The sequence below is a fragment of the Sturnus vulgaris genome, chromosome 4 (genome assembly GCF_052056855.1).
Source record: "Sturnus vulgaris isolate bStuVul1 chromosome 4, bStuVul1.hap1, whole genome shotgun sequence".
In the NCBI taxonomy this organism is placed as follows: Eukaryota; Metazoa; Chordata; class Aves; order Passeriformes; family Sturnidae; genus Sturnus; species Sturnus vulgaris.
This window is the reverse complement of record NC_142246.1, coordinates 197539-223269: the sequence shown is the minus strand read 5'-3', so window position 1 is coordinate 223269 and position 25731 is coordinate 197539. Positions and strand designations below refer to the sequence as shown.

Here is a 25731-nt window from a genome sequence, read left to right as displayed (position 1 = left end):
ACCTCCTCGTGGCAGATCAGGGAGTCATGGAACATTTGGCTTGAAAGGCACCTAAAGCCCAGCCAGTTCCAGCCCTGAGCTCTCACTAGCCCAGCTTGCTCCAAGCCCCATCGAAGGTGGCCTGGGACACTTCCAGAGATGGAGCAGCCACAGCTGCTCTGGGCACAGTCCCTGCTCTATTCACACATAAATCACATCTGGGACTTAGCTCAATCCAGCTCAACACCAAACCATCCAATTCAAACCCTGCTAATGCTCTTCACCAAGCTCCCTGGGCACTGGGGAACCCCAGTTAAACCCCACTCTGCCCAGGAGATGATGTCCCAGTGCCCTGACATCAGGTTTAGGTGTGAAGGGGAACAAGGAAACCTTGAGCTGGATGGGAAAAACCTCTTTGTCCAGAGCTCTAAGGGGAGGGCAGAGATGCTCTGAAAGGACTTGGAGTGACAGGACAAGGGGGAATGGCTTCAGACTGACACTGGGCAGGGTTAGATGGGACATTCTTCCCCGTGAGGGTGGAGAGGCCCTGGCACAAGTTGCTCTGTGGCTGCCCCATCACTGAGGTGTCCAAGGCCAGGTTGGATGGGGCTTGCAGCAAGCTGGGCTAGTGGAAGGTGTCCTTATCCATGGCTGGGGTGGACCTGGATGGGCTTTAAGGTCCCTTCAAAATAAAATCTTTCCATGATTCTGTGATTTGATGTTCCCCTGCGAATGGAGCTGGATATGCCAAGTGACAAGTTACCTTCACAAGGAACTACTGCAAACATGTGTGTACCAGATCCCTCCTTTCCCCACCCAGCTGTTAATTCAAGCACAGTCCAATATCAAATGTTCATCCATCAATTGACCTTAGCAATTAACTCAGAGCTCATGCTGGAAGCAGCAGGGCCCAAACCAGGGAGCCTAAAATGCCTCAAGCACATCCCAAGCTGAACAGTGGCTACAGCAGCTCCTGTGGGATCAGGTAAGGTGAATCTGTAAGGTTGGGGAAGGAGTAGAGAGTTCATTCCCAGAGACAAGAAGAATCCTCACCTGACTGTCCTGGTGGTGGAATACCCCCAAGTCCTCGGGGCAGCCTGACGAACACCGAGAGAACGGCGGCTTTGTTCCCAAAGCAGGGCTCCAGGGCAATGGGCTTTGGTACAGTCTGCAGAGAGGGAGCAGGGCACAGAACAAATGTTAAACCGTGTGTTACACCCTCCCCCTTCCCCTCTTCAGCTTGTACAAGCCCCAGGGCATGAGCCACCATGAACCACACTGCTGTGCTGGGCGAGTTTCCAGCACACAGCCAGCAAAGCTAAAACCACTGTCAGCAACAATCCAAACACGAGTCATCACAAGGAAACACATTCACTTCATAAAAATCAGGCTATTAAAAAGTCAAGCACTACACGAGGCTTGTATTTCTCCCTAAATTCAATAACAAAGGAGCAGCTTATGTAATCAACAGGATTGAGGGTTTTGTTCCATGGACCCCATCAGCAGCATGTCACTGATATCAGCAATTGGGTACTCCCAGTTCTATTTCCACCATTTAACTCCATGTACCACCTTAGCAGCACTTCATGTCCTAGCACAGTAAAGAACATTTTCCCAAGAGCAAAAAGAAGTGTTCAAGGCCACGTCAGACAGGGCTTGAAGCAATCTGGTCTAGTGGAAGGTGTCCTTGTCCTTGGCAGGGGTGGGACAGGATGGGCTTTAAGGGCCCTTTCCATCTGTGATTCCAATACATAATGGGCAGGCAGCTCTCTCCACCCTGCAGCAGCAGGGGACTGGATCCCTCCGTGTCTGTGTCCTGCACCCTTGTGAAGATTCTACCTGAATGATCACCAGCCAACTTCAGCATGTCGTTAGAAAGCCAAAATGCAACAGCCCAGTCCAGAAACTCACGAATGTTCTCACCTGGGCCTGGCCCAAATCCCACACACAAGTACACAGGACCAGTGCTATTGTGTGCAAGTGCTCACCAGTGAGAACAGGCTCAGGAGAATTTCTTCTTTTGTTCCACATCAGCTAAAAAAGCTGAGAAACACTATTTTACCCAACACAGTGCTTTTTGTTTTCTTCTTTAGTATGGGCAGATTCTGCTCTGGTGTTAATGAATTAATTAGTGCTTTTTCCATCAGGCATCAAACTACACCACAGTACTCAAATGTTCAACAGAAACTCAATGCAATGTAAGCCGTGAAAAAGCCTGAATGGGAGTCAAACATGCTGTTAAATTACTGCTGCTCAATAAAGACAAAAGGAGACAACAACAAGCAAAATGAAACTGAACACTTTCCATATCTCACGTTTACTGCAATGACTGCAGCAGGATTTGTTCTGTGCAAGGCAGATAAATACGGGCTGGCTGATGGAAGCTGCTGCCTGCCTGGTTTATGACAGCAGATTTCTTCATGTGCCTGCCCCCAACAAAGGGATCAAACTCAGAGTAAAGCTTTTCCCAGAAGGAAACGAGCACACCCTGGAGCTGGATCCCACAGGGACCCAACTGCCAGAGGTGATGGAGAGAGCACAGAGAAGGCAACTGCAGGAATAGAGCCCAGGCTTCTGCCATATGGGTGGGAGCAAGAACTGAACACAAAGGTGATTTTCCTTTGGACAGACTCAAGTATCTTACTTATCCTACTGTTAATAAAACAGCTCTGCTGAATTCCAGTTTGGAGGATGGTACAGAGGGTTACAGAGAGCTCTTATGTCCACCCTCAGCAGAATGGGCAGCAAAGACCACACAGAAAAGTGATGGAGGGAAGACAATGAAGGAGCAAATGAATAAGAAGATATTGTATTTTTAAATACTTTTTAATGTATTTGTTTTTAATAGATTAATGGATTAGTGGATTAGTGGATTCGTGGATTAGTGGATTAATGGCCATGGAGCTGCTGCAGGGCTGGAGCCCCTCTGCTCTGGAGGCAGCCTGGGAGAGCTGGGAATGTTCCCTGGAGAAGGGAAGGCTCCAGGGAGAGCTCAGAGCCCTTGCAGGGCCTCCCCAGCCCATGGGGATGCTCAGCAGCACACTCACCACCCTCCACCTGCATCCTGCAGAAACAGGAGGCTGGAAAATCCCTCAGGGGTCACCAAATCCAGCCCTCCACTACCACAGGCAGTGGCACAGAAAAGCACAGTTCTCTGCTTTAGAACTAGCTACACTTTCAGCCTGTGCCACCACCTCTGTGAGACCTTTCCAGAGGCTCCCTGCTCTGGAGCTCACCACTCTGCCACCAGAAACTTTCTTTTAACCTCAAACCTTTCAAACTTCAATTTATTCATCTGTCTGACATTCCTGTGCACTTTAACCCCCTCCCTGGGCTTTACCCTGCTGCACATCTCAGTCTTCTTTTGGATTAAGTGAAAGAGAAATGCTCTGAATTCCTTCTCTAAACACAAGCACTGCCTCCTCCAGCTTTCCCCGAGCCCCTCTCTGCACCTTTGGTGTTCTCAGCACCAGTGACCTGAGAGGCATTTCAGGCTCTGTCAGTGCCTCTGCTGTGGTTCCAAGATCACACCGAGTCTCCTGCACGTCATAAAACAGAAAGAAACAGAAGTTGTTCAGCATAGAGTTCTCAGTCATGGAGCTGAAGGGACTTGGAGAGGAATTGAGCTCATCTCTCAGCCCCAGGCAAGACCCTCTCTCCTCCTCTGCCCTTTCTAACTAATGAACCCTGAGTGTGCAGCAGAAACTCTCATTACGACTCCCTGTGGGCACAATCTTCCCTTTCCATGGAATTTTTATTTTGGTCCTCAAGGTCACACATCCTCCTCCTCTCTGCTCTCCTGGTCCCACAGCACAGATAACTGGGCACAGGATGCAGCCCTGAGCCTCCTTCCTTCCCTTGTCAACCTGCTCAGAAAAGAATCAGAATCATGGCACGGTTTGGGTTGGAAGGGACCTTAAATTTCATCTCATGCCCTGCAGTGAGCAAGGACACCTTCCATTATCCCAGTGCTCCAATCCCAGTGTCCAGCCTGGCCTTGGGCACTGCCAGGGATCCAGGGGCAGCCACAGCTGCTCTGGGAATGCCATCCCCACCCTGCCAGGGAACAATTCCTGCCCAAAATCCCATCCAGCCCTGCCTCTGGCAGTGGAAGCCATTCCCTATCCTGTTCCTCCAGGCCCTTGTAAAATCTCTCTCCATCTTTCCTGGTGGGCCCTTCAGGTACTGAAAGGCTACAATTAGGTCAACCCAAAACCTTTGTTTTCCAGGCTGAACAACCCCAAAAAAGACAAGGGTTAATAAAATATTGTTAATATTTCCCTGAGTGGGGAACTTTATTTCTCTCAACCATGCACAGCAAGGATAATGATGCACCCAGAATCTGTCAGACAATTGCAAACTAATTTGGAAGGAATTAAGCACAACATCACTTTGCTGTAGCTAAGCTCCATCTTAAAACTAAAAGGAAAAAAATGGCCTATTGTCCATCAAATCCAGCTTTTCCTGAGACAAGCTGCAGTTAATAACAACAAAAACTCACCTAAAGAATCAAGTCCTGCACATTTATTTTTGACAGCCCCAGTTGAGGCACCTGCTTTCTGAACTGTGACTCATTCTGCATCTCTGAGCAGGGCTCGGGCCAGGAGGGGATGACTCAGAGCAGGGAATGAGGAATTGGTGCAGGGAGGTCAGCGGGGAGTGAAGGACACTGCACAGGGCACAGAGCCCAGCCTGGAGCCAGGGAGCAGCTTCTGCACACAGGGAGGAAAATGGGACATTTCAGCCACGTGACATTTGTCACATCAATGGGACATTTCAGCCACGTGACATTTGTCACATCAATGGGACATTTCAGCAGTTTCACTGGGACCTGCACTGTGGATCTCAGCCACCACCAGCCCTGCCCACCTGAGCTTTGTTGGCACTTAGGAGGTGCCACCAGGGACAAAGGAGGAGCTGGCTGCCTCCAGCAAGTGGAATTCTGGTGGGGAGACCTCAGAAGAGCTCAGGCCTCCTTTCTTTGCCCACTCAAGTGGTTTCTGAGTGCTTTTATCACAGAATTATGGAATCCCCTGAGTTGAATGGGTCCCACAGAGATCACCCAGTCCGGCCCCTGGCCCTGCCCAGACCCCCAGCGATCCCCCCCTGTCCATCCCTGCTGTCCAAACTCTCCTGGAGCTCTGTGGGGCTGTGCCCATTCCCTGGGGAGCCTGGGCAGTGCCCAAACCCTCTGGGCGAAGAACCTTTCCCAAAATCCAACCTAAACCTTTCCTGACACGGCTCCATGTCCTCTTTTGTTGCAGATCCAAGCTGTTCTCCTGCAAGAAGATTTTGAGTGGACTTGGAAAGCAGAGATCAGATGTGAGAGATTGCTCTTAAGGGTAAACTTAAAAAACATACATAAAATAGATGCCTTTCCAAACTTTGTAAGAACCTCTATCAGATGCTCAAAACCTGCCTCTGCCAGCAACTTCCATGCAGAGGTTTTGATAAACCCACTGTTCAATTATAGAAGTGATTCTTTTTTACTGAAGGCTTAATAGCACAATAAAGTAGACATTATTCAAATCTATTCAAATGAGGTGCATCTCTCACACTCAGCACAAGAGGTGCCTGAACAGCAGAGCCCACCCTGGCAGCAGATACAGAGGGGAGAACAAAGCCCACGGTCAGTGGCCATGGGCACACAACTGCAGCTGTGGGGCCACCAGGGCCCTGCCCTCAGACACCTCCTGTCCTTAAAGAATTACAGAAAGCTGTGCCTGCAGCACACTGCAGAGACAAATCCATGGAGCTGATCACAGTCACGGAATGGTCTGAGTTGGAAGGGAACCTTAAAACTCAAATCCAAGGGCAGGGACACCTCCCACTGTCCCAGGCTGCTCCAGCCCCAATGTCCAACCTGGCCTTGGGCACTGCCAGGGATCCAGGGGCAGCCCCAGCAAATCTGGGAATTGCAGCCCAGGCAGGAATTCCTTCCCAAGATCCCAGCCCAATCTCCCCTTTCCCAGTGGGAGCCATTCCCTGGGTCCTGTCCCTCCAGGCCTTGTCCCCAATTCCAGCTCTCCTGGAGCCCCTGCAGGGACTCTGAGCATTCCCTGGAATTTTCCCTTCTCCAGGGGAACATTCCCAGCTCTCCCAGGCTGCCTCCAGCCCTGCAGGTGGGGTCTCACCTGAGCACGGGGGCACAGGGACAGGATCCCCCTCCCCTGCAGTCAATAACCTGAACCCTTCCCTGCACGGGGCTTTCCACGCTCCTGCACAGCAGCAAAGCAACAATCAATGGAAATGACGGGGAAAATCCCAAGCATTAAAAATGCCAAATAAACTGCAAAAAGCCAGGCAAGCCCTCTTGGGAGCAGGAGCAGCCTGCAGGGTGGCACAGGCAGCACTGCCAGGGGCTGGAAGCTGCTCTCAGCCCCTCCCCTGGCCCCGACCTGCTCTGCAAAGCCAAGGAATTCCAGTTGGAGCTGAGTCTTGTGCATGTTTAGCATGCAGAAAGTGTAAGCCACTACAGACACTAAAAGCACTAAGAGACGTTCTAGGGGATTTCATTATCCAGCTTCTCCAGCAGGATTTTCCAGGAACAGGGCATTTCCCAGGACTCTGTCTGGGCTATTTCCAGGTGACCCAGGTGTGGAATGCACCACCAGTTCCCTTGGGAGCCAATTTCACAGCCAAATATTTTCCCCACGTAGCCTGAATTGCACGAAGCTCAACCTCAACATTTTTATTTCATTTCATTATTTCTATTTACGCTGCTTTTACTTGACAAATTCAAAAAGTTAATAATGTGTCACATAAAACTAATAGCTAGAACAATAAATATTCCGTATAATTTCACAAGCACAGCATCAGTTTTATTTAGGTTCTGTGAAACACTGCCAGCATATTGTATTTCAAGATATATTTTTTTTAAAAAGCCATGGAGAATTTTTTTTCCTTAACAAGAAAACATATTTTCGTGTTTGATCAAATAAGTCTTACATGGTTTTCAATTTCCAGGAAGGAAATTAAAATAAAGGAAAAATCTTACAGTGGTGGATGAGAAAAGGAACATTACCCAAACAGTTCAGTTTTATTATTTGATGCCACTTGTTCAGGTGATTTCACTCTGTAGAAAAAGGGTCAAATTCTATTTGCAAGTTTTTAAATTGTGCCATTAAAAGCTGAGTGAACATTTGCAAAACAAGTTACAAGCAATTTCCTATTAAAAATAGATTATTAAGCTTTAAAAATCATATTCTCAGGGTAATATGTGTGTCCTGTGAGATAGAGATGAATGAACTTCCAGCAACGATTCACAGTAAATGAGTTTAGATTAAAAATTTACATTTACCTCGTCCCTGATATCTACCTTGGAATTTTAGAGAGGCTGGGAATGAATTGCCTTGGTCCCAAAACTGCATGAGAGAAACTGAACCAAACTCACCTTGAAAGCCTGGGAAGGATGCTCAGAATGGAGCACAGCCCTCCTCCAACAGCCACAGCCCAGGCTGAAGGGCAGGACTTGGGCAGCTGAATTTGGATCTCCAAGGCAGCTCCCCAGAAAGGACCAGCTCTCATGGCACAGTTTGAGCTGGGCCACCCATGGGTGCCACCACTGCTCCCCCTCCTTCAATTCCCGGGGGGGGGGACGAGCCATGGGCAGCAAGTCTGGCAGATATGTGTATGTAAATTTATTTTCATTTTGTACAGGTGAAGAGGCACCTAAAAGAAGACTCACAGTTCTTTTCAAGCACTCAGTTGGTTTTTGCACAGGAAAATGGAGAAGTAAAAAAACCCAGCGAAATGGGACAGTTGGATAAGGACTGCAAACACCACACACAAAACAACTACTTGGCATAAATGAATGCAAGTAAGTCCTTGATAATGCTGTTGAGAAGCTGCTGGTGTTATTAGTACTTCAATCAGAGAGATGCTCGTTAGAGGGAAAAAAATGCTTAGAAAATCCTCTCCTGTGGGAAGCTTCATGCTCCTTCCTCTCCTTCCAGCAAATTCCTCCTTATCAGCTAAAATCAGGGTTCAACCTGCAGAAATGTTTGCAGTCTTCAAATCTAAAACTAGTTAAAATCACTTATCAGCCAAATATTCCCTAAATACAAGGCAGGCTTAAAGATATGTCTGCTGATCTCATGACAGCTCCCTTCCAAATATCTATATTCCATGTTATATTATGGGAGCAGCAAAACTTTCCCCTATTTTTTTTCCCCTGGTTTTGCAACGGAAATCAAAACAAGATACTGGGCACTTGTTTACTGGAAATAATTCATTAGATGAAGGTTTTATGGGTGTTCTTGTTGATGTTTTGGTAGGAGGGATCACAGCCTGCCTATATGGAATTCCAGTGCAGCTCAGCTGCCCAGGGAATGCTCCCTTCCTACCACTGGCATTCCTCCAAAGGGATCCCACACTTTTCCATGCCCTAACAGTGGGCCAGCACAAGAGGAATAAACACCAAACCGAAAGTGCGAGCTGGGGGGTCCTCCCTGTGTGTTCCTTTGTCACCTCCATGCTCCAGGAGGGTCTCCAGAGTGGAACTGGTTTTGCCCAAGACAGAGAGGCAGCAGCACACAGCCAGCCTTGGAATTCCTCCTGCTACCGTATGGAATAGCTCCTAGAACCAGCAAATGCCAGAAAGCCCAGAAATAAGAAATGAAACTGCCCTTCCAAAGGCAAGCTGAGAAACCCAGAGCCCACCCTAGCCAGGCCAGGCAGAATCACACTGGCCTTTTTCTGGCCTCAAAGGCTGCATGTGATCCATCTCCAGCAACTGCCAGAGCAGATCACAATTATTCACTTTATTTCCCTCAATTTAATCCCCTCCCTGCAACTATTATCCTTCTGAGGATAGGAATGACTTTCAGCCTATTTATATCATCCTTGAAAACCCTAAGCTGCTCTGTCCCCCTCTACCACATCTTGATCAGACAAGAAGAAACCTGTTCAAGTTGCACCTCAGGAGGTTTAGACTGGGTATTAGGGAAAATTTCTTCAAGGAAAGAGTTGTAAAGCACTGGCACAGGCTGCCCAAGGAAATGGGCATCAGCATCCCTGGAATTGTTAAAAAACCTCCTGGATGTGGTACCTGCAGACAGTGTAACAGTGAGCACGGGGGTGGTGCTGTGTTCATCCAGGCACATGGTGATTTAAAGGCCTTTTCCAGCCTTACCAATTCCAGGATTTGACACAGCCTGGTCATGTCTGCTTAACGTGGCTTTTGTACATCCCACCCCCAGCCTGCCCCCCTCCCAGGCCCGGCTCTTGCACAGGAGCCCCGGTCCCAGCTCGCTGCAGTGTCCTTGCCATGCTGGCACTATCCCAGCTCCTGCAGCAGGGACAGGTCACAAAAGCTGCTCCGTCACAAATTGCATGGACCGAGAGCAGGTCAGCAATGTGTGAAGTAAAGGGGAACGTGAGTCATCGAGGGTGACAACCAGAACAGGATAAAAGCTGTAAAAACCATCAGCTCCTTGGCCTTTAGTTCTTTACTGAGCTCCAGCTGCATGAAACAGCCCAAAATGAAGCTACATGTCAAAATTAAGATGAATTCACCCTGTAGAAGTGCTGGAGCTGGCAGATGCTTCATTTCAAATAATTCCTCACCCTGCAGCTTCCCCAAACCCTGCACCCAGTGGCACAGGACTTACTACTCATTTCTCTGCTCCTTTACTGCTGGTTGCAACTTCATTGCTACTTAAAAGGAATTTAACAAGGGCATCACTCAGATGCAAAATACAAATAGACTGAAAATATATTAATTAATCTGTGGTACCCCCTACCCACTCCCAAATCAGCTCATCACTTTAGCTCTGCACTTCTTGAACAGATGGGATCTTCTGGCAGCCTTTAAACCACTCAAAAGCACTTTCTCTCATAACAAAGCAAACTAATTACTGGAGTAAGATGCTATTTCCCATCTATTTATCTGCTATTTTTAAGGAATCAGCTCGCTGTCTGATTCAGGATTTGCAGTGAAGCCCTCAAACAGCAGAATTAAAGGCACATTGGAACAATGGTACAGAACACAATAAATGAACTTCTCAAGGATTTTGCTCACCAAATGCTTCTCCCTTTCCCTTAAGGAAGCTAAGGATCGTGGATAAAGACAATCGACACTTAGCACCAGAATCATGTGCTGGAACCCTGAACACAGCCCAGCAAACACTGCTCCAGCTCTGCTCTAGAAGATTCCAAAATAGTTTTTTTCCAACTTGAGGATAATTTTTTCCCAATGCAACGATTTTCTTGTTGACCCTGTACGTGCTTTGCTCAACCTCAGCACTTGCTTGCTAGGCTGTGCATGTTTTTTCCAAGGTAACTTCTTGCCTTTAGCAACTTCAAGATACGTGGAAATCAATGTCAAAATTATAAACTTCCCAAATTCTTTCGGGAAAGCTTCTAAAAATGGCTGCAGAGGATTACAAGACTTAGATTAATCCGATAACAAGCCCTAAAAAAACCCTGAGCTACAGCAATACCAGTTCAGACACTTGGATGAGTCCCAGGCACCCAAGGAAGTTAAACATTCTTAGGAAAAAAATTGCAATATTCAGCACCTCTGAACACACAAAGAGCTGCAGAGAGAAGCCAAGAGATTTTGTAATAACTAAGCAAATTTAGTGGTAGATTTGCAATTCAGAGGGTATTTGTTGAGTGGCAAATAAACCAAAGCAGCTAGTTACATGTTGCCTAGCTGCAGCCTCTAATAGCAATTGCTTCCCTGCAGGTAAATCACTTTCTATTACTCCCAAGTACCCCAGGAAAACAACTAATTGAAAGCACAGTTCTAATACTGTCCAGCTGGAAAACATTAGCTTAGGATGGAACTAGCTTGACACTGGCTGCCAACTGGCTATGGACAATGGAATAGGAAATTAATCTTTTGCAGACAAGATATTCCATTTTCCACTTCTCCTTTGTAACCTTCAAATCAGGTCGTCATTAACCAATGGCTTTGATTCCCACGGGGAAAGAAAACCATCACTGAATTCATGAAAATGCAAGTCTGGCTTTCTTGCATTCAAATGAAGACTCAAATTTTGGCATAGTGGATGGCAGAGGAACTGGAGGGCAGATACAACATCCAGCACCACAGTAACATTTCCCTCTTTTCTTGGCTAAGAGTTAAAGAACAGCCACAAAGCAACCACAAATAAAAGCACAGTTGTCCAATTCTGTATCTCCCCAGCCCATCTTCCTGCAGCTCCCTCCTGCCAAGAGCTTTTTCCCAGGTAGGTGCAAAAGGGATGAAGAGAAAAACCCGAGCTGCTGGCTATTGTTAAACCATAACACTCCACAGATACTCAGACTGGCTTCTCATTTCTATTTCAACTCATTTCCTTGCAGGGACCAACAGGTCAGACTGACTCAGAAGCATCATTCCTCAAGTTGCTTCCAACCACAGCCTTCTTTCCTTTCATGAAACACTCTGGCCTTTTATGACTGCTTTTATTCCCTAGCCAAGTTCTCCAAGATGAGAAACCCCAAACAGAACCCCATTAAACCCAGTAACTCTCCTTGTCATGTAGAGGCACCCTTGCTGTGCACCCAGCAGGGTCCCTGCCCATGGCAGGTAGCCTGAAAGGATGATCTTTAAGTTCCCTTCCAACCCAAAACATTGACTGGATGATTTTATGAAGTGACCCACTGGCACAGCGTTTCAGGTGCACATTCACCCACTCAGCTCCAGCTTACTGTGCAGGGTTTGTGCCACTGCATGAACCACAGCATCTCACTGGTGCCCAAGACTGATGTAGCTGAGTTATCAGCACAATTACCAGTTCCTAACGATTTCTGGATCTAAAATAGGGTATTTCTCCACAGTCTGACTTATTATGCTTCAAACCAGCTTCTCCATCCATTCTAGAGGAACCCAAGGAGGCCAGACAAGATGAAGATAGCAGACCAAGAGGAGAGAGAACACACTCATCAGAACCGGAAAGATCCAAAGTTGATCCTCTCTGTAGTTTGAGCGTGGACAACTCGTCAGAGATCAAAAAGTTTCGAACAGCTTTGTTCTGGCCTGATCCCACAGGAGAGGTGTTTTTAGCTGGTTTTCTTCCAGACAACAGAAGAAGATGAAGGGAAGGGCCCCAGACAGACAGACTGCAACCCAAAACCATCAGCAGCCAGGCTGCATCTGCCTCCAGCCCAGTGCAACACCCACACACATCCCACGGCTGTTTGGTGAGCACTGACAAAGGTTCAGTCCAAGCTGCTGAGTGACAATCCAGCTTTGCAGGGGTGGATTGTCTTGGGGAGCTATTAGAGGTAATGACTCCCAGTACCAGCCTCATGACAGAAGAAACTATAAAAAAACCAGAAAATCTGAGAATCTGGAGTCAAAAGGAAGCCACTGGGGAGGAGAACCAGTCAGAGCATCCAAGGAGAGCTCCAGATACTCAATCACCTGAATTATTGAGGACCTTTGCAAATTTTACTTTACTTCCACTATGCTCCAGACCAGGCACAAGTGAGGATGAGAGGAAACAGCCTAATGCTGCACCTAATGCTGCAGGAGAGGTTTACACTGGAAATCAGGGAAAATGTCTTCACTGAGAGGGCTGCCCAGGGCAGGGTGCACTCCCCATCCCTGGGGATTTCAGAGCCCTGTGGTTGTGGCACTTGGGGACAGGGGCAGTGCTGGCCCTGGCACTGCTGGGGGAGTGCCTGGACTCAATGGTCTTAGAGGGATCTTCCAACCTGAACTATTCTGTGTTTCAATATATTGAAAAGCTGCTTCTACACAATGTCCACCCAGAACATGGTGCACAACACCAATTAAGTGGACAAGGATTAAAACTTGCCATGACAGACCATATTTACACATAAATTAGGAAGAGCTAAAGCTATACAGGCAACCTTAATGGTGGCATTTCCTGATACTTAGGCCAAGACTTAAAATTATTAATCACCAAATAGAAGTTTTGGGGTCAGAGTGCTTTCATGGGCTATACAACAATTAAATACACGTATTTAAAAACAAACAAACAAACAAACAAAAAAAAACCCCACAAAACCAAACAAGCTCTCTTGTTATAGTAAGAGAATGTGAGAAACTCAGTGCCTGGACTAATCATAAATCTCAGAATGGTTTGGGTGGGAAGGGACATTAAATCCCACCCAGTGCTCCCCCTGCCATGGTGTGACACCTCCCACTGTCCCCAGTGTCCAGCCTGGCCTTGGGCACTGCCAGGGATCCAGGGGCAGCCCCAGCTGCTCTGGGCACCCTGTGCCAGCCCTGCCCACCCTGCCAGATATCCAATCCACATCTACCCTTGTTAACCTTGAGGCCTAATGAGAAAAACTTCCAGAAAACTTCAGTCTAAATAAAATAAAACAATCCAGTTGCCTTAGATGAGAAAGAAAAATAACCAGTGCTCTCAGGTTATTAATCTTTTCTTTTTGTATAAAAGTTTGTGCTGGTCAAAGCATCACATCAAAAAGACCTTAGAATTAATTTGTCACCTGTTAAATATGCTTTTACTAAAAATTCAACATGTTGTGTGTAAGAATGTGCCAGCCTGGTGTATGACAATGATTTCTTCATGCTCCTATTTGCTAATCACAAGATATACTGGAATATCTATTTTAAATCAGAAATATGTTAACATTATCACAGTACACAGGCATGATTATATTCACATTTGTTTTGAGATATCACAGGAAAGGGTTTCTATTTGCAGCACCTACAACTATTTCCAGCCCAGTGCTCTCTGGTGTAAAGCTGAATCCTTCTCTATTTCAAAGCATAAAAACTAACAACACTTCAAACCCAGCATCAGTAATAACTTCAATCTGAACCAGCCCAAAAGTTACAATAGAGTATCTGAAGGGATAAAAGGAAATTAAAATGATACCTGTTGGACCTCCTGGACTTACAGTTTCTTGTAGGTATATAAAAAACCGAGAGGATTTGGGATTACTGTGTCAGATATCCCTGGGAAAGGGTGGTGAGGAGCATCCTGAGGCCCAGCTCCCTCTCACCTTTATGCTTCCCCCGATGAGATCTGGTGGCTCCTCGTCTGTTTCTAAGGCAACGTTGATGGAGGCGAAGGGGCGGCTCGCCATCTGCTGCATCTCACGCAGGAGTTGCTAATTTATTAAACAGAAAAATATTATCATCATATTGCTCCAACACAAAGATGAAAGACAAATGTTTCTAAAAGGTGTTGCCCAATACAAAGGGACATCAATGAATAAGGAAAAATAACCTCCAGGGGTTTTAATGGCCTTAAGAATACAGATAATGGTAAATATTCACATTACTATGATTTAACAAGTTATTGGAAGTAAAGCTGATGCACAACGTGGGCCTGACACATCTGGGAGGCAAAACGATCTGACTGAGCCCCCATAAAGCAGTTATTTATTTTTTAAGCTGTTGTTTGTCATCACCTGTCTGATCCCACTCCAGGATTTGTGGAAATCATTTCAAAATTAAACTACCAGCAGTATGTAACTACTGTAAGAATGAAGTTGCTATTTTTTATGACAGCACCAGCAAAATGCTGTCAGGCTTCTATGGAATAATCCCCTTTATTTTATTGTTTCCTTGCTGAATACAGAAAATGGCAAACATGTCCTTATTGCAAAATGTTTTATTAAAATAAAAAATCTTTTCCTGGGCAAATCCCCACAAGCCCTCATGACACAAGACATCTCTTTATTGTGATCTTAAGCACTTCTAAGCATTATGATGCCACTTCCCCTTTTTTAACACACAAAAAATAGACACTTCATACACAGCTGGGCTGGGTACAGCATTTGGGTTTCAGCTGAGCCGTGGACACACTTCTATTTGGCTCCAGTGATTAATCTCTGACAGTGACAACACAGCCTGCAAGGGGAGGCAGAAGCCAGAACTCCCTGAAGCAAGGGGTCCAGTGGGACTCTGTCTCTGTTTAATAAGGGAAGAGGCAAACACTTTGTGCAGCATGAGAAAAGCCAGAGCTCTTCACCTGAAATGCACAAACTGCCCAAAGCTCTCCCACAGCTTTACACATTTACCATCACTACCCATGACAGCAGTTCCAGTTATCCTCTGTTTTTAAGCTGGACTGAGGCACCACCAAATGCTCTCTAGAATCCACCATTGCCACCTGCATTTTCCCATTAATTCTGGGCAATCTGACACTCCAAGCCCAAACTGATCATTTACAGCACTCAGAAAGCACTACAGAAAACCCCACAAAATGCACCATGCCCCAGATATCCCCCAGAAGGTGAAAGGAAGGTGCCATTACCCAGCAACAGAACTAATTCAGAGAACCACTAAATCCCAGAATAGTTTGGATTGGAAGGGACCTTAGGGATCATCCCCTAAATTCCAGCCCTTCCTGGGCTCTGGTGCCACCCCTGGGACACGGAGCAGAGCCTGGGACTGCTCTGCCCCTGCCTGCACCCAGGGACACCCTGGGACACCCAGGGACACCCTGGGACAGACAGGGACACCCTGGGACACCCTGGGACACCCAAGGACAGACAGGGACACCCTGGGACACCCTGGGACGGACAGGGACACCCAGGGACACCCAGGGACACCCTGGGACACCCAGGGACACCCTCACTCGTCCCTGTGCACTTCCAGCAGGTTCCTCTCTGGCCATGCCCCTCTGAAGGGCAGCACAGCCCCTTGGGGTCCGGCCACTCCTCCCTGTGTCACTGGGAGCTGCTGGGAACCCCCAGCCCTCACCCAAACCCCTGGGGAAGCCAACAGTGGGCCCAGGACAGAGCCTTGGGGACACCACTGGAGACAGACCTGCACTCAGACCCCGGGAACCTTTCACGGCCTTTGCTTTGCCAATCACCTACAATTCTGGGACTTTTTCAGTGCAGAAAACTAGAGGACTGTCTCTGCAACTTGGGGGTGCAGGCAAGGCAGGATGAGGTCAATGCAGAAAAGTCTGGGAGGTGTATGAGCTTCTATGGCTCTCAGTCTAGCTAAAAAATGGTAAAATTTTACTGCCATAAAAGGCATGTGATAAAGTTTCCCTTATTTTTTGAAAGGAAAAAAGAAAGGGGGAAAAAGGCATTTTGAGCAGATTGTAGATACTGTCACGAAGCACAAACCCAACAAATCCACACAAATGGAGTGTTCATAAGCAAATTGTGTGTAACTCACACTTGGGTAAAAGGACACGAGCAGTGGTCGGGTATTTAAAGCACACCAGCAGATTGCAGACGAAAGCAAGTGTGAAACAGATTGCTGGGTTGTTGTTCCTGTAATTGTCCCCTTCAGCTATGGCAAAGTGCTTTGTTTAATGGCTATAAAATCAATGAACAAGCTGTCCTGATGAAGATGTCCAAGAGACTGACGAACTAAAAGCTATTAGTTCTTCAAAGGAAGTTATTTTACTAAAGAAAATGTGCAATTTGGCAACATGATTCCTACTGAAATCAAAAGTAGCTTTGAGAATATAGAATGGCAGAATGGTTTGGAATGGAAGGGATCCCAGAGATTGCCCAGTTCCACCCCCTGCCACAGACAGGGACACCTCCCACTGTCCCAGGCTGCTCCAAGCCCCATCCAACCTGGCCTTGAACAATTTCAGGGATGGGAGCACACAGCTGCTCTGGGCACCCTGTGCCAGCCCTGCCCACCCTGCCAGGGAACAATTCTTCATTCCCAAGATCCCAGCCCAATCTCCCCTTTCCCAGTGGGAGCCATTCCCTGGGTCCTGTCCCTCCAGGCCTTGTCCCCAATTCCAGCTCTCCTGGAGCCCCTGCAGGGACTCTGAGCATTCCCTGGAATTTTCCCTTCTCCAGGGGAACATTCCCAGCTCTCCCAGGCTGCCTCCAGAGCAGAGGGGCTCCAGCCCTGCAGCAGCTCCGGGGCCTCCTCTGGACTCTCTCCAGCAGCTCCACGTCCTCCTGAATTTGGGATCCAGGCCTGGGGCAGCTCTGCAGGTGGGGTCTCACCTGAGCAGAAAAATCCCCAAACCAGGTGAAATCAGAGGTCCAGGATGCAACCAAGGCAGCAAATGCCTAAGGGATCATCCTTTTCCTAACCAGCTTCTGGCGTAGCACTAATCATGTTACAAAATTCCCCCTAAAAATTAAGAACTAATTTAAGAAATAATTGTTCTATAACTTGAATGTCACTGTCTCCCTCTAGGCTTGCACCATGCCTATTTAGCCCAGACATAGCTATCCTTCAATATTTGTTTGGTGTGTCAAAATTTTAATTAAAGATTTTATGATGCTGTAAGGGAGAAATTGTGACTTTTCCCCAGTCAAGAGGCTGAGCATGGCTTTACAAGTCAGCAGCTGTTAACATCTAGATACTCCAGAACCTGCCTTTCCCTCACTCCTAATGATGGGCTTTCTGAGATTTCAAATAATGAACCTCAGCACTCTTTCAAGCCAGCCCTGGTTTTCCAGATGACACGATTAATAGGACAACCTGGGAATATTTTAAATCACTTAGGCCCGAAGAGGATTTTGAAGGTAAAGTGTTTGACAGCCTTACAAAGAAATCACATCAAAAAGCCTGTCCTGGAATACACCTCTGGCCTTCAATATTTAAATAACTGCAAGCTGTGAGAATGTGCACAACTTTCATTTGCATTGAGCTTGATTTTTTTTTTCCATACTGCAGAATTATGGAATGGTTTGGGTTGGAAGACACCTTAAAGATCATCTTGTTCCAGCCCCTGCTATGTTCCACCTTCCCTCAGACCAGGCTGCTCCAAGCCCAGTCCAACCCAGCCTGGAACTTTTCAAAGAAAGTGATTCCTAACAGGAATATTTTAAATTCACACACATTGAGTAATGGACAGCCTAAAATGAAGAGTGTGTTGCTGATGGGAGAAAAACCTCCTGAGGAAGTGAGGACAGCCTTGGCAGGCTCTCACAGAGAAGACAAACAGCTATTCAGGTTACCAGGTTAATTGACTAATATAACCTATGCTGTGTTTCCTGACAGGAAAAGCCTGGACATTTTATTCCCACCATAAAGCAGCCACTCCATATAACCATCCTGCAGACACTGTTCCACGGGCACAGGGCTCCAGCAGCTTGGGCATGGGGCTCTGATGTTTTCAGCCATGAAATAACAGTGATTTGTCCAGAAGAAAGCCACATATTCTGGATCTTATTTGCTCCTTATGAAGAATAGCCTTAAAAACAAGCTTATCAAAACAGCAACCTAGAACTCACAAGGAACTCCAGTATGTACATGAGCAATTTGTCTCCCTTGCTTTTTTTTGAAGAAGGAAAACACACCAGGAAGGAAAGCAGTAGGGACCCAAGGAGGCCAGCAGTGAGGCCCTGGCACAGGGTGCCCAGAGCAGCTGTGGCTGCCCCTGGATCCCTGGCAGTGCCCAGGGCCAGGCTGGACACTGGGGCTGGAGCACTGGGACAGTGGAGGTGCCTGAAGGTTACAGTTGTGACCAAGCCCCCCTGAACTGGGTCCCTGATCCTGGAGTTCTGTATCACCAGGGAAAACATCAAGCTCCACTCTGTCATGAACAAGCAAAATCATGCATTGTGTTCTCCACAGCCAACTTTAAAAGCCAGGAGATTCCAAAATCAGCTGAGATGATTTTTATTCTGAGCACACCCTGTCAGTCCTGCACTGATGAACTGGCCCATGGCCTAAAGCCAGAGCCCTCCCAAAGCAGAGAGTGTCTGCAGAAAGTCCCAGTTCTGGTCACAGCAGGGGGAGGAAGATAAAGAAGGTGGAGATTATTAGAGGGATGGAACACCCACGAATAAAGGCTGAGTTAGTTGGGGTTGTTCACACTGGTATTTTGAACTTATTCCTGCAAATCCTTTTCCTTCAAGGGCTCTATTAGAATTCAGCAGGCAGCATGTCCCATTTATGCACAGATAACCATTCCTGCATGCACAGCAACTATCAACAGCCTGTGCTCAGGCATGATTAACTTAGCTGGGAGGACACGTCCCAGAAGTCACCTGTAATGACATCTCCCAAAGTGCAGCTTGCAGGCTGCTGACAATCAGTGTGGAAAGGGGACAACACCTCAGGGGGGTCCCCAGGACCTGTGGGGAAGGTTCCAGCCCTGGTGGCAGCAGCAGCAGCTTGATGGACCTGCCTGTGTGCAGGGGCAGCTCCAGCAGGGAACCACGGACTGCTTCAGGTTGGAAGAGACCACAGAGATCATCTCATCATCTAATTCCAGCCCTGCCACGGCAGGGACACCTCCCACCATCCCAGGCTGCTCCAGCCCCAGTGTCCAGCCTGGCCCTGGGCACTGCCAGGGATCCAGGGGCAGCCACAGCTGCTCTGGGCACCCTGTGCCAGCCCTGCCCACCCTGCCAGGGAACAATTCCTGCCCAAGATCCCATCCAGCCCTGCCCTCTGGCACTGGGAGCCATTCCCTGTGTCCTGTCCCTCCATCCTTGTCCCCAATTCCAGCTCTCCTGGAGCCCCTCCAGGCCCTGCCAGGGGCTCTGAGCTCTCCCTGGATCCTTCTCCTGTCCAGGTGAGCACTCCCAGCTCTCCCAGCCTGGCTCCAGAGGAGAGTGACTGTACATTACTGGAAGTAACATACAGATCCTGCTGTAGGAACATTTGCTTTATGTCATCATAACTTGGCGACCTTGGGGGAAAGGGAATTACCTTCCAAAATAAAAACTGGCATCGGCAAAAAATAAACATACAAGCCATAAATATTCCATGAAGATGAGTCACAAATGTCTCAGAACTAAGTGATTTAAAGTATTTAACTACAATTACACTAACTACCATATAAGTCAACAAACAAACAATTTTCTCTGATGCTTTCATCATCACTGAAAATTAAGTTTTTAAGCCCCTACAGCAGTGCACATATTAATGTTAGCTAATTAGTTTTGTAACTGACTTTGCAGGCTATGTTGAAAGAGAGAGAAGAAAAGAATTAATGTTCAAATCCTTCTCAACAGGCATTTCCACACTTCAAAACTGTAACAAACCAGAAAGCAAAGCTGCTGGGAAGTTGCCTCATGCTGAAATGACAGAAGATATTTAGTTCAGGGCTGATTAAGACAACAAGTTATTCATCATCATCATGCCCAGTAGGAGGGCATAGGAATACTGACCTTTAATAAGAAGAATGAGATGATTTCTTTTTAAAAGACCAGAAGGATCTAGTCCATGCAGACTGAAATACACACCAATACCTGATAATTACACAACAGCACAATGGAGCTTTGACTGAGTAGAGCTCTTCTGGAATAATTACACAATCTCTCCCTGATTTTTCCAAATAACTAAATTAGATACCTGTACAGCTGATGCCTACCATTAGAAAGAGACTTTGGAGTCTGAAATGAGAACAGCTTCAATATACCAGTCGTGGGCTGCTTTTAAATAAGGCTGAACTCTCCTAGAGCTGGGCTTGATAGAATCATAGAATCATGGAGTGCTTTGGGTTGGAAGGGACCTAAAAGCCCATCCAGTTCCACCCCCTGCCAAACACAAGGTTCCAGTGTTGGGTTGCTATCCCAAGCATGATACTCCAGTTTCATCTTTGCTGAAGTTCCCACCAGTTCTTTTTTGGGATATGGAGTGGAGCAGCAGCTGCACTGCAGACTCTGTGAGAGCTCCATGGGCAGCCAAGGCCACTCCTGTGCCTGCCAGCCCCATCTGATGGTGCCTTCAGAGACAAGGACAGGTCAGAGATCAGAGATGCAAGTGGTCAGCTGGAGCTGAACATCTGCAGGTTCCCTGCCATGAGCTGCCCTGGCCACAGAACGACAGGAGCAGCTTCAAACACAACCAGACCTTTCATTTCCCCCCTCAGCAGGAATCTCTTGTCAGCACTAATATTCTGGGATGTTTTTCCTCTTCGGGGCATCTCTTATTTCTGCTACAATCTCCTTCAGCTGGTGACCAAAGCCCCATGGATCACTGCAGAGCACACAGTGATTGCATTTGGAAAAAGCCTCCTGGCACTGTGAGCTGGTTCCCATTCATGGATTTGAAATGTAGGGAGAGTGGAAAGTTCTGATTATTTGATCTGACCTCCTGCCTAGTACAAGTCACTGAACTGCACCATGTGATTGACCTAGAAAAGGTCCTTCCAAAAGCACTCATTCTGAGAGCCATGTTTCTAAAAATATAAATTATTGGCATTACCACTCTCACCATTAAAAACAGGAGAACACCAGAACAGTTTTTGACTTTTTTAGCCCCAGCTGCAGACATTGGGTGTTACAGACTGGTTTGGTTTAGAAAGGACCTAAAGGTATCTAGCTCCAAACCCCTGCCATGGACAGGGACATACTTTTAAATTTCTGGCTGATCCTTTAGAAGTTCCTCATCCCATTATGAATCGTCCATGATTCCTTACCCCAACCACTGATTCACATCACCAAACCTCAGTATGTTCTTCCTTGGGAAAAATGAGAAATTTGTGATGCTTTAAACTCTTGCTTATCTTCCAGATAGCAAATTAATCTTGCAGTGCTGTTCTCCACCATTTGCAACACCCAAAACATTGCTGAGAGTTGTGTGGACACAATATTCCAATAACTGGTTACACCCAATAGTAACACTGAGCTCTTATTTTAAATTTATTGAGAATCAGTATAAAAAACTCCACCTTCAAGCTATAAAATCTTCTTAGATAACAAACTCTTGGGTGAACTTTTGTTTCTGGAGAAAGTCTGTATTAATATATGTAATTATGGCACGACAAAGATTTTAAACTGTTTCCTCAAGATTTACAACTATTTCTAACAGAAGATGAATGGAACAGCAGAGATCCATGAATTACAAGATGGAGTCACTAGATAACAAGAGAGAGATAAATAACAGCAAAAGACAGGACTGTGCCTGGAAAACACCTCCCTGATGAACTGCCTGTCAAACAGCCACACATGCAGACTGAATTTAGACTGAAATATGCCAATATGTTGCCAGTACTCCAGGTTTGGGTTTTTTTCCTAAAAACATGCATCAGACTGTAATTTAATTTATAGGGACATTTCTCACTTAGGCCACCACTCAAATACTTTAACTGAGCTCCAAAGCACAGTATTTACTTCTTGGTCTATATTCCTTCTACATTCCTAGATAACATTTAACCCCAGGAGCCACAGGGGATGTTATGCTGACTCCAGCTTAGCTTCTTGCCAAGAAAGTGAGCAAGAAAAAAACCAGCTGCCCTAGTAAAAATTTATCTACCTTCAGAGAATACAGAAAACCTGAAAGACTTCCATTATTTCCAAGATTAAGGGTTATCTGTTTGAAAAGCAATGATTATATTCTGCAGCGAGTTCAGTAAGAGCAGAAACATCTGAAGCAGAAAGAGGAGGAAGAGAAGAGTTATCAGACATCATCCTGCTTTATTACCAGAGAGGAGCTCCTCACATGGAATAAATTCACATTATTCACACCACTGCACTGCCAAGTATAACCAGCTACAGATTTCTGCAGATATGCAGGAAACAGGGGCTTGCAAAGAATTCCAGCACTGGAAAAATTAAACCCCCAAATCCTCTTGATCAACTCCAAAGTGGGAACATACATTCCTGAACAGAACAGTGACAGGGCTGGGTGCCTGCAGCTGCCAGGAGCTTCATGCCAGCAGGACAGCTGGGAGGAAAACCTGGAGGAATGGGCAGAGGTCACCTGAAAATCCCAAAGCAGGGAAGAAACATTCCTTAGGGAGGGTGGCCTCAGGTGAGGCCATACAGATTAAGTGTAAACAGAAGCTGCACATGGACTCACTCGAGTCTGGCTTCTCTCATCTTGTACAGAAATAAAGGGATTAACACAAGACTGAGCTCCTGAAAATTCCAGGTGCAGCCCAGCCCAACCTCTGACAGCTGCACACTCTGCTCTGAGCACTCAGCACACTGAGGAATGAGTGCTGGGTTCCTTGTGGCAGCCAGGACTGCTCTGCAAACACAACTCGTGGATGTGGCCGTTTGTGCTGGCACATGAGGACCAAGGACATTTCTTTGTGCCACAACAAGTGGCCACCTCACCTTGGTCACCCTGAGTGCCTTGGTGGAACAGGAAATCTTGGAGAAGCAAGAAAAGAAGCTAGTGAACAAAAATAAATCAGGGATAAACAAGGAGGAATCAGATTTTGGGAACATAAAGCACAAAGTTCTTTACATGATGCAAACACAAAAAGTTGTGAAGCTCGTTTGGACCATGGTAGGTGAAGAGGAAAAAACTTTGGCTCTAAAAGTCACATTTTACAGATTTCCACATCCTGGGTGGCTTCCCCGCCTTCTTCTTTGCTCCTGATGTCCCAGGGGGGAAAAAACCAACCACTCAAAATATCTGAATAAGATTTCATTTGAAAATGGGGATGTGATTTCTTTTTTTTTTTTAATGTATTACGCAAGAGCTAACGTTTCTATTTTCTGTTTCCTATTTTGAAACAGATATAAAAAATTTCCTAATTTATGTGGTTTTTTACTTATGCTATCTAGAAATAGAAGTTCTGGGAATTCAGGATATTCACCCCTATTGTTTTGGTGCTCCACAGAAACTGCAGCATCAGGATACTAAAATAACACAATTTGTCAGTGAAACTGTAATCAAAAATATGCTAAAGGCCTAAACAGCAGCAATAACTGAATGAGCTTAGCCTTCAATTTCAGATTAATGTGATGCATATGTGAATAAATATGCATCTAGAGAGAACAACTATTAAAAAGTCATTTAAGGAACAATAATTTATCCCTCTCACCTCTCTCCGCCGTGACGCCCAGCAACTTTGTTTGATCTTCCAAACCACAGCTGCCACCAGGAGCAAAGACAGGAAACAACTGGAAAGGAAAGGGGAAAAAAATGGAAAAAAGTATTTTATTGCCCTTGTTCATAACAAACTGGCAGCTGAAAAACTCTAGGAAATGCAAAGTTAAATGAAAAGTTCATATAATAATTAGAGATACACTGAAGAAACATAATCCAGCACAGTTCAGTGCTTCTGAGGAATGACACAGTTATTTTCAGGGAAAACTGTTGTTCCAAAGTTCCCTACCTCACTTCCTTAAGTGACAGTAAGGCTGAAAGATTTAATCAGATTCAAAAAGCCACTATTGCCTATCTCTGGTGATATTTTAAGTGAGAGGATAACCCCCAAAAAGAGAAGCCTTGAAAGAAGAGAAAATTGATTATTATTTCCTTTCCAAATTACAAAAATCAGATACAGTGTAGAGCAGGCAGGCTGTTGCAAAACTACAGGCATTTCTTGATTTCCCCAAATCTATATTGGTTTTCTTCAGTCAGAAGAGGGGGGAGAAAAGGATAAATGGATATATCCATTTCTAGGGAAAATGTAAGGAAGAAGACATAACAAAAAAAACAGTAGCAGTAGTAATAATAACAATCATAATAACAGTAATAGTAGTAATAATAATAACAACAACTGACTGTATTGACAGTCATGCTCTTATCACACTGAATACCGACTGAGCAGCTGCAAGGCACACAGGCTGAGAGCAGATCCCACCCCTGGGGGATTCCCAGGCCCTGGCCATGTGGCACTTGGGGACACGGGCAGAGCTGGGGGATGGCTGAACTTGCTGATCTCAGAGGGCTTTTCCAACCGAGATGATTCTGTGATGCTCTGACTTGGAGCTGCCTCTAATTAAACACCAGGATAGAGAGCAGGAGCCATTCCCTGAGAAATGCCAGAGGTGAGGAGACTGCTCTTGCCACATCACCATCTACAGACAATGTGATATGAAAACTCCATGGACGGGGCACAGACACCCAAAGGCAGCCAGTCAGAATGGGATTACGTTTTTCAGGCTTAGATATGCACAGAATTATGCTTTACTATTATAGAGCATATCATAAAAATCTTGCATTTGTTTGACTTTCATGGCCCCAGCAGCTGTGGCTGCCCCTGGATCCCTGGCAGTGCCCAGGGCCAGGTTGGACACTGGGGCTGGAGCACCTGGGACAGTGGAAGTGTCCCTGCCATGGCCCTGGATGGGATTTAAGATCCCTTCCAGCTCAAACCATTCCAGGATTTTGTGATTTCAGATGCAGTTTCTGTGGAACACACGCTGCTGCCACAGCTCATCCGTGGTTACCTCCTCAGTGCTCCTTTATCTGGGGAAACAAGACCAAGTCCAAAAGGCAGAGGAAAAATGCCAGCAGGCAAAAATGCCATTACTCCCAAGCACCCCTGTTAAATTACCCATGTCAGAGGAGTTTCTCAGCAGGGCAGGGATGCAGATGAACCTGCACTGTGCCACCCACAGCCAGCAAAGTCAACCAGGTCTGCTCCTTTACACAACAGCTACGTGTGTCCATGACACAGCTCCAGAAATACACACAGCAAATGGCAGACACAGCAGAACATGCTCAGGTGCTGTAAGGATGGCCCCTTTTCAAGGAAAAAAGTGACCTCAGCAATTTGAAAACTGTTGGACCTCTTCTTTTGGGTTGATTTCATAGAATCACAGAATCATTTATGTTGGAAAAAAAACCTTGAAAATCATCGAGTCCAGCCATTAACTCAGCACTGCCAAGGCCACCACTAAACCATGTCCCCAGGTGCCACATTTTCAGTGGCACTGTAAATGTCTCCCTATGTAAAAATTTACTCCCTTGGAAAAGAATGCAAGAGTGGAGAACTAAGAGGATCACCTTTATTACTAAATCCCCTTTCCAAAATGCAACACTGCACAAGCCTGCATATTCCAGAGTCTTTCATTGATTTCTCTTTCCTGCCCACTTCTGGTACCACAGCCAAGATCTTCTTGAGAAAACACAGAGAGGAATTAACAATTAAAGACTGATAAAAACCTCTCCCAAAACGCTCACCACAGTACCCTTTTATTTCAAAAGAACAGCACCATACATCT

General features: G+C 46.2%; 1 protein-coding gene across 1 annotated transcript in view; it reads right to left on the bottom strand.

The window, feature by feature from the left end:
* ATRN (attractin) overlaps positions 1–25731 on the bottom strand; it is a 141449-nt gene that overhangs the window by 5387 nt on the left and 110331 nt on the right. The window contains exons 26-28 of the mRNA XM_014891421.2: positions 23601–23679; positions 13930–14037; positions 1033–1147 (exon numbers count right to left, since the gene is read on the bottom strand). Of these exons, the coding sequence (XP_014746907.2) occupies positions 1033–1147; positions 13930–14037; positions 23601–23679 (302 nt within the window). The remainder of the gene's footprint in view (positions 1–1032; positions 1148–13929; positions 14038–23600; positions 23680–25731) is intronic.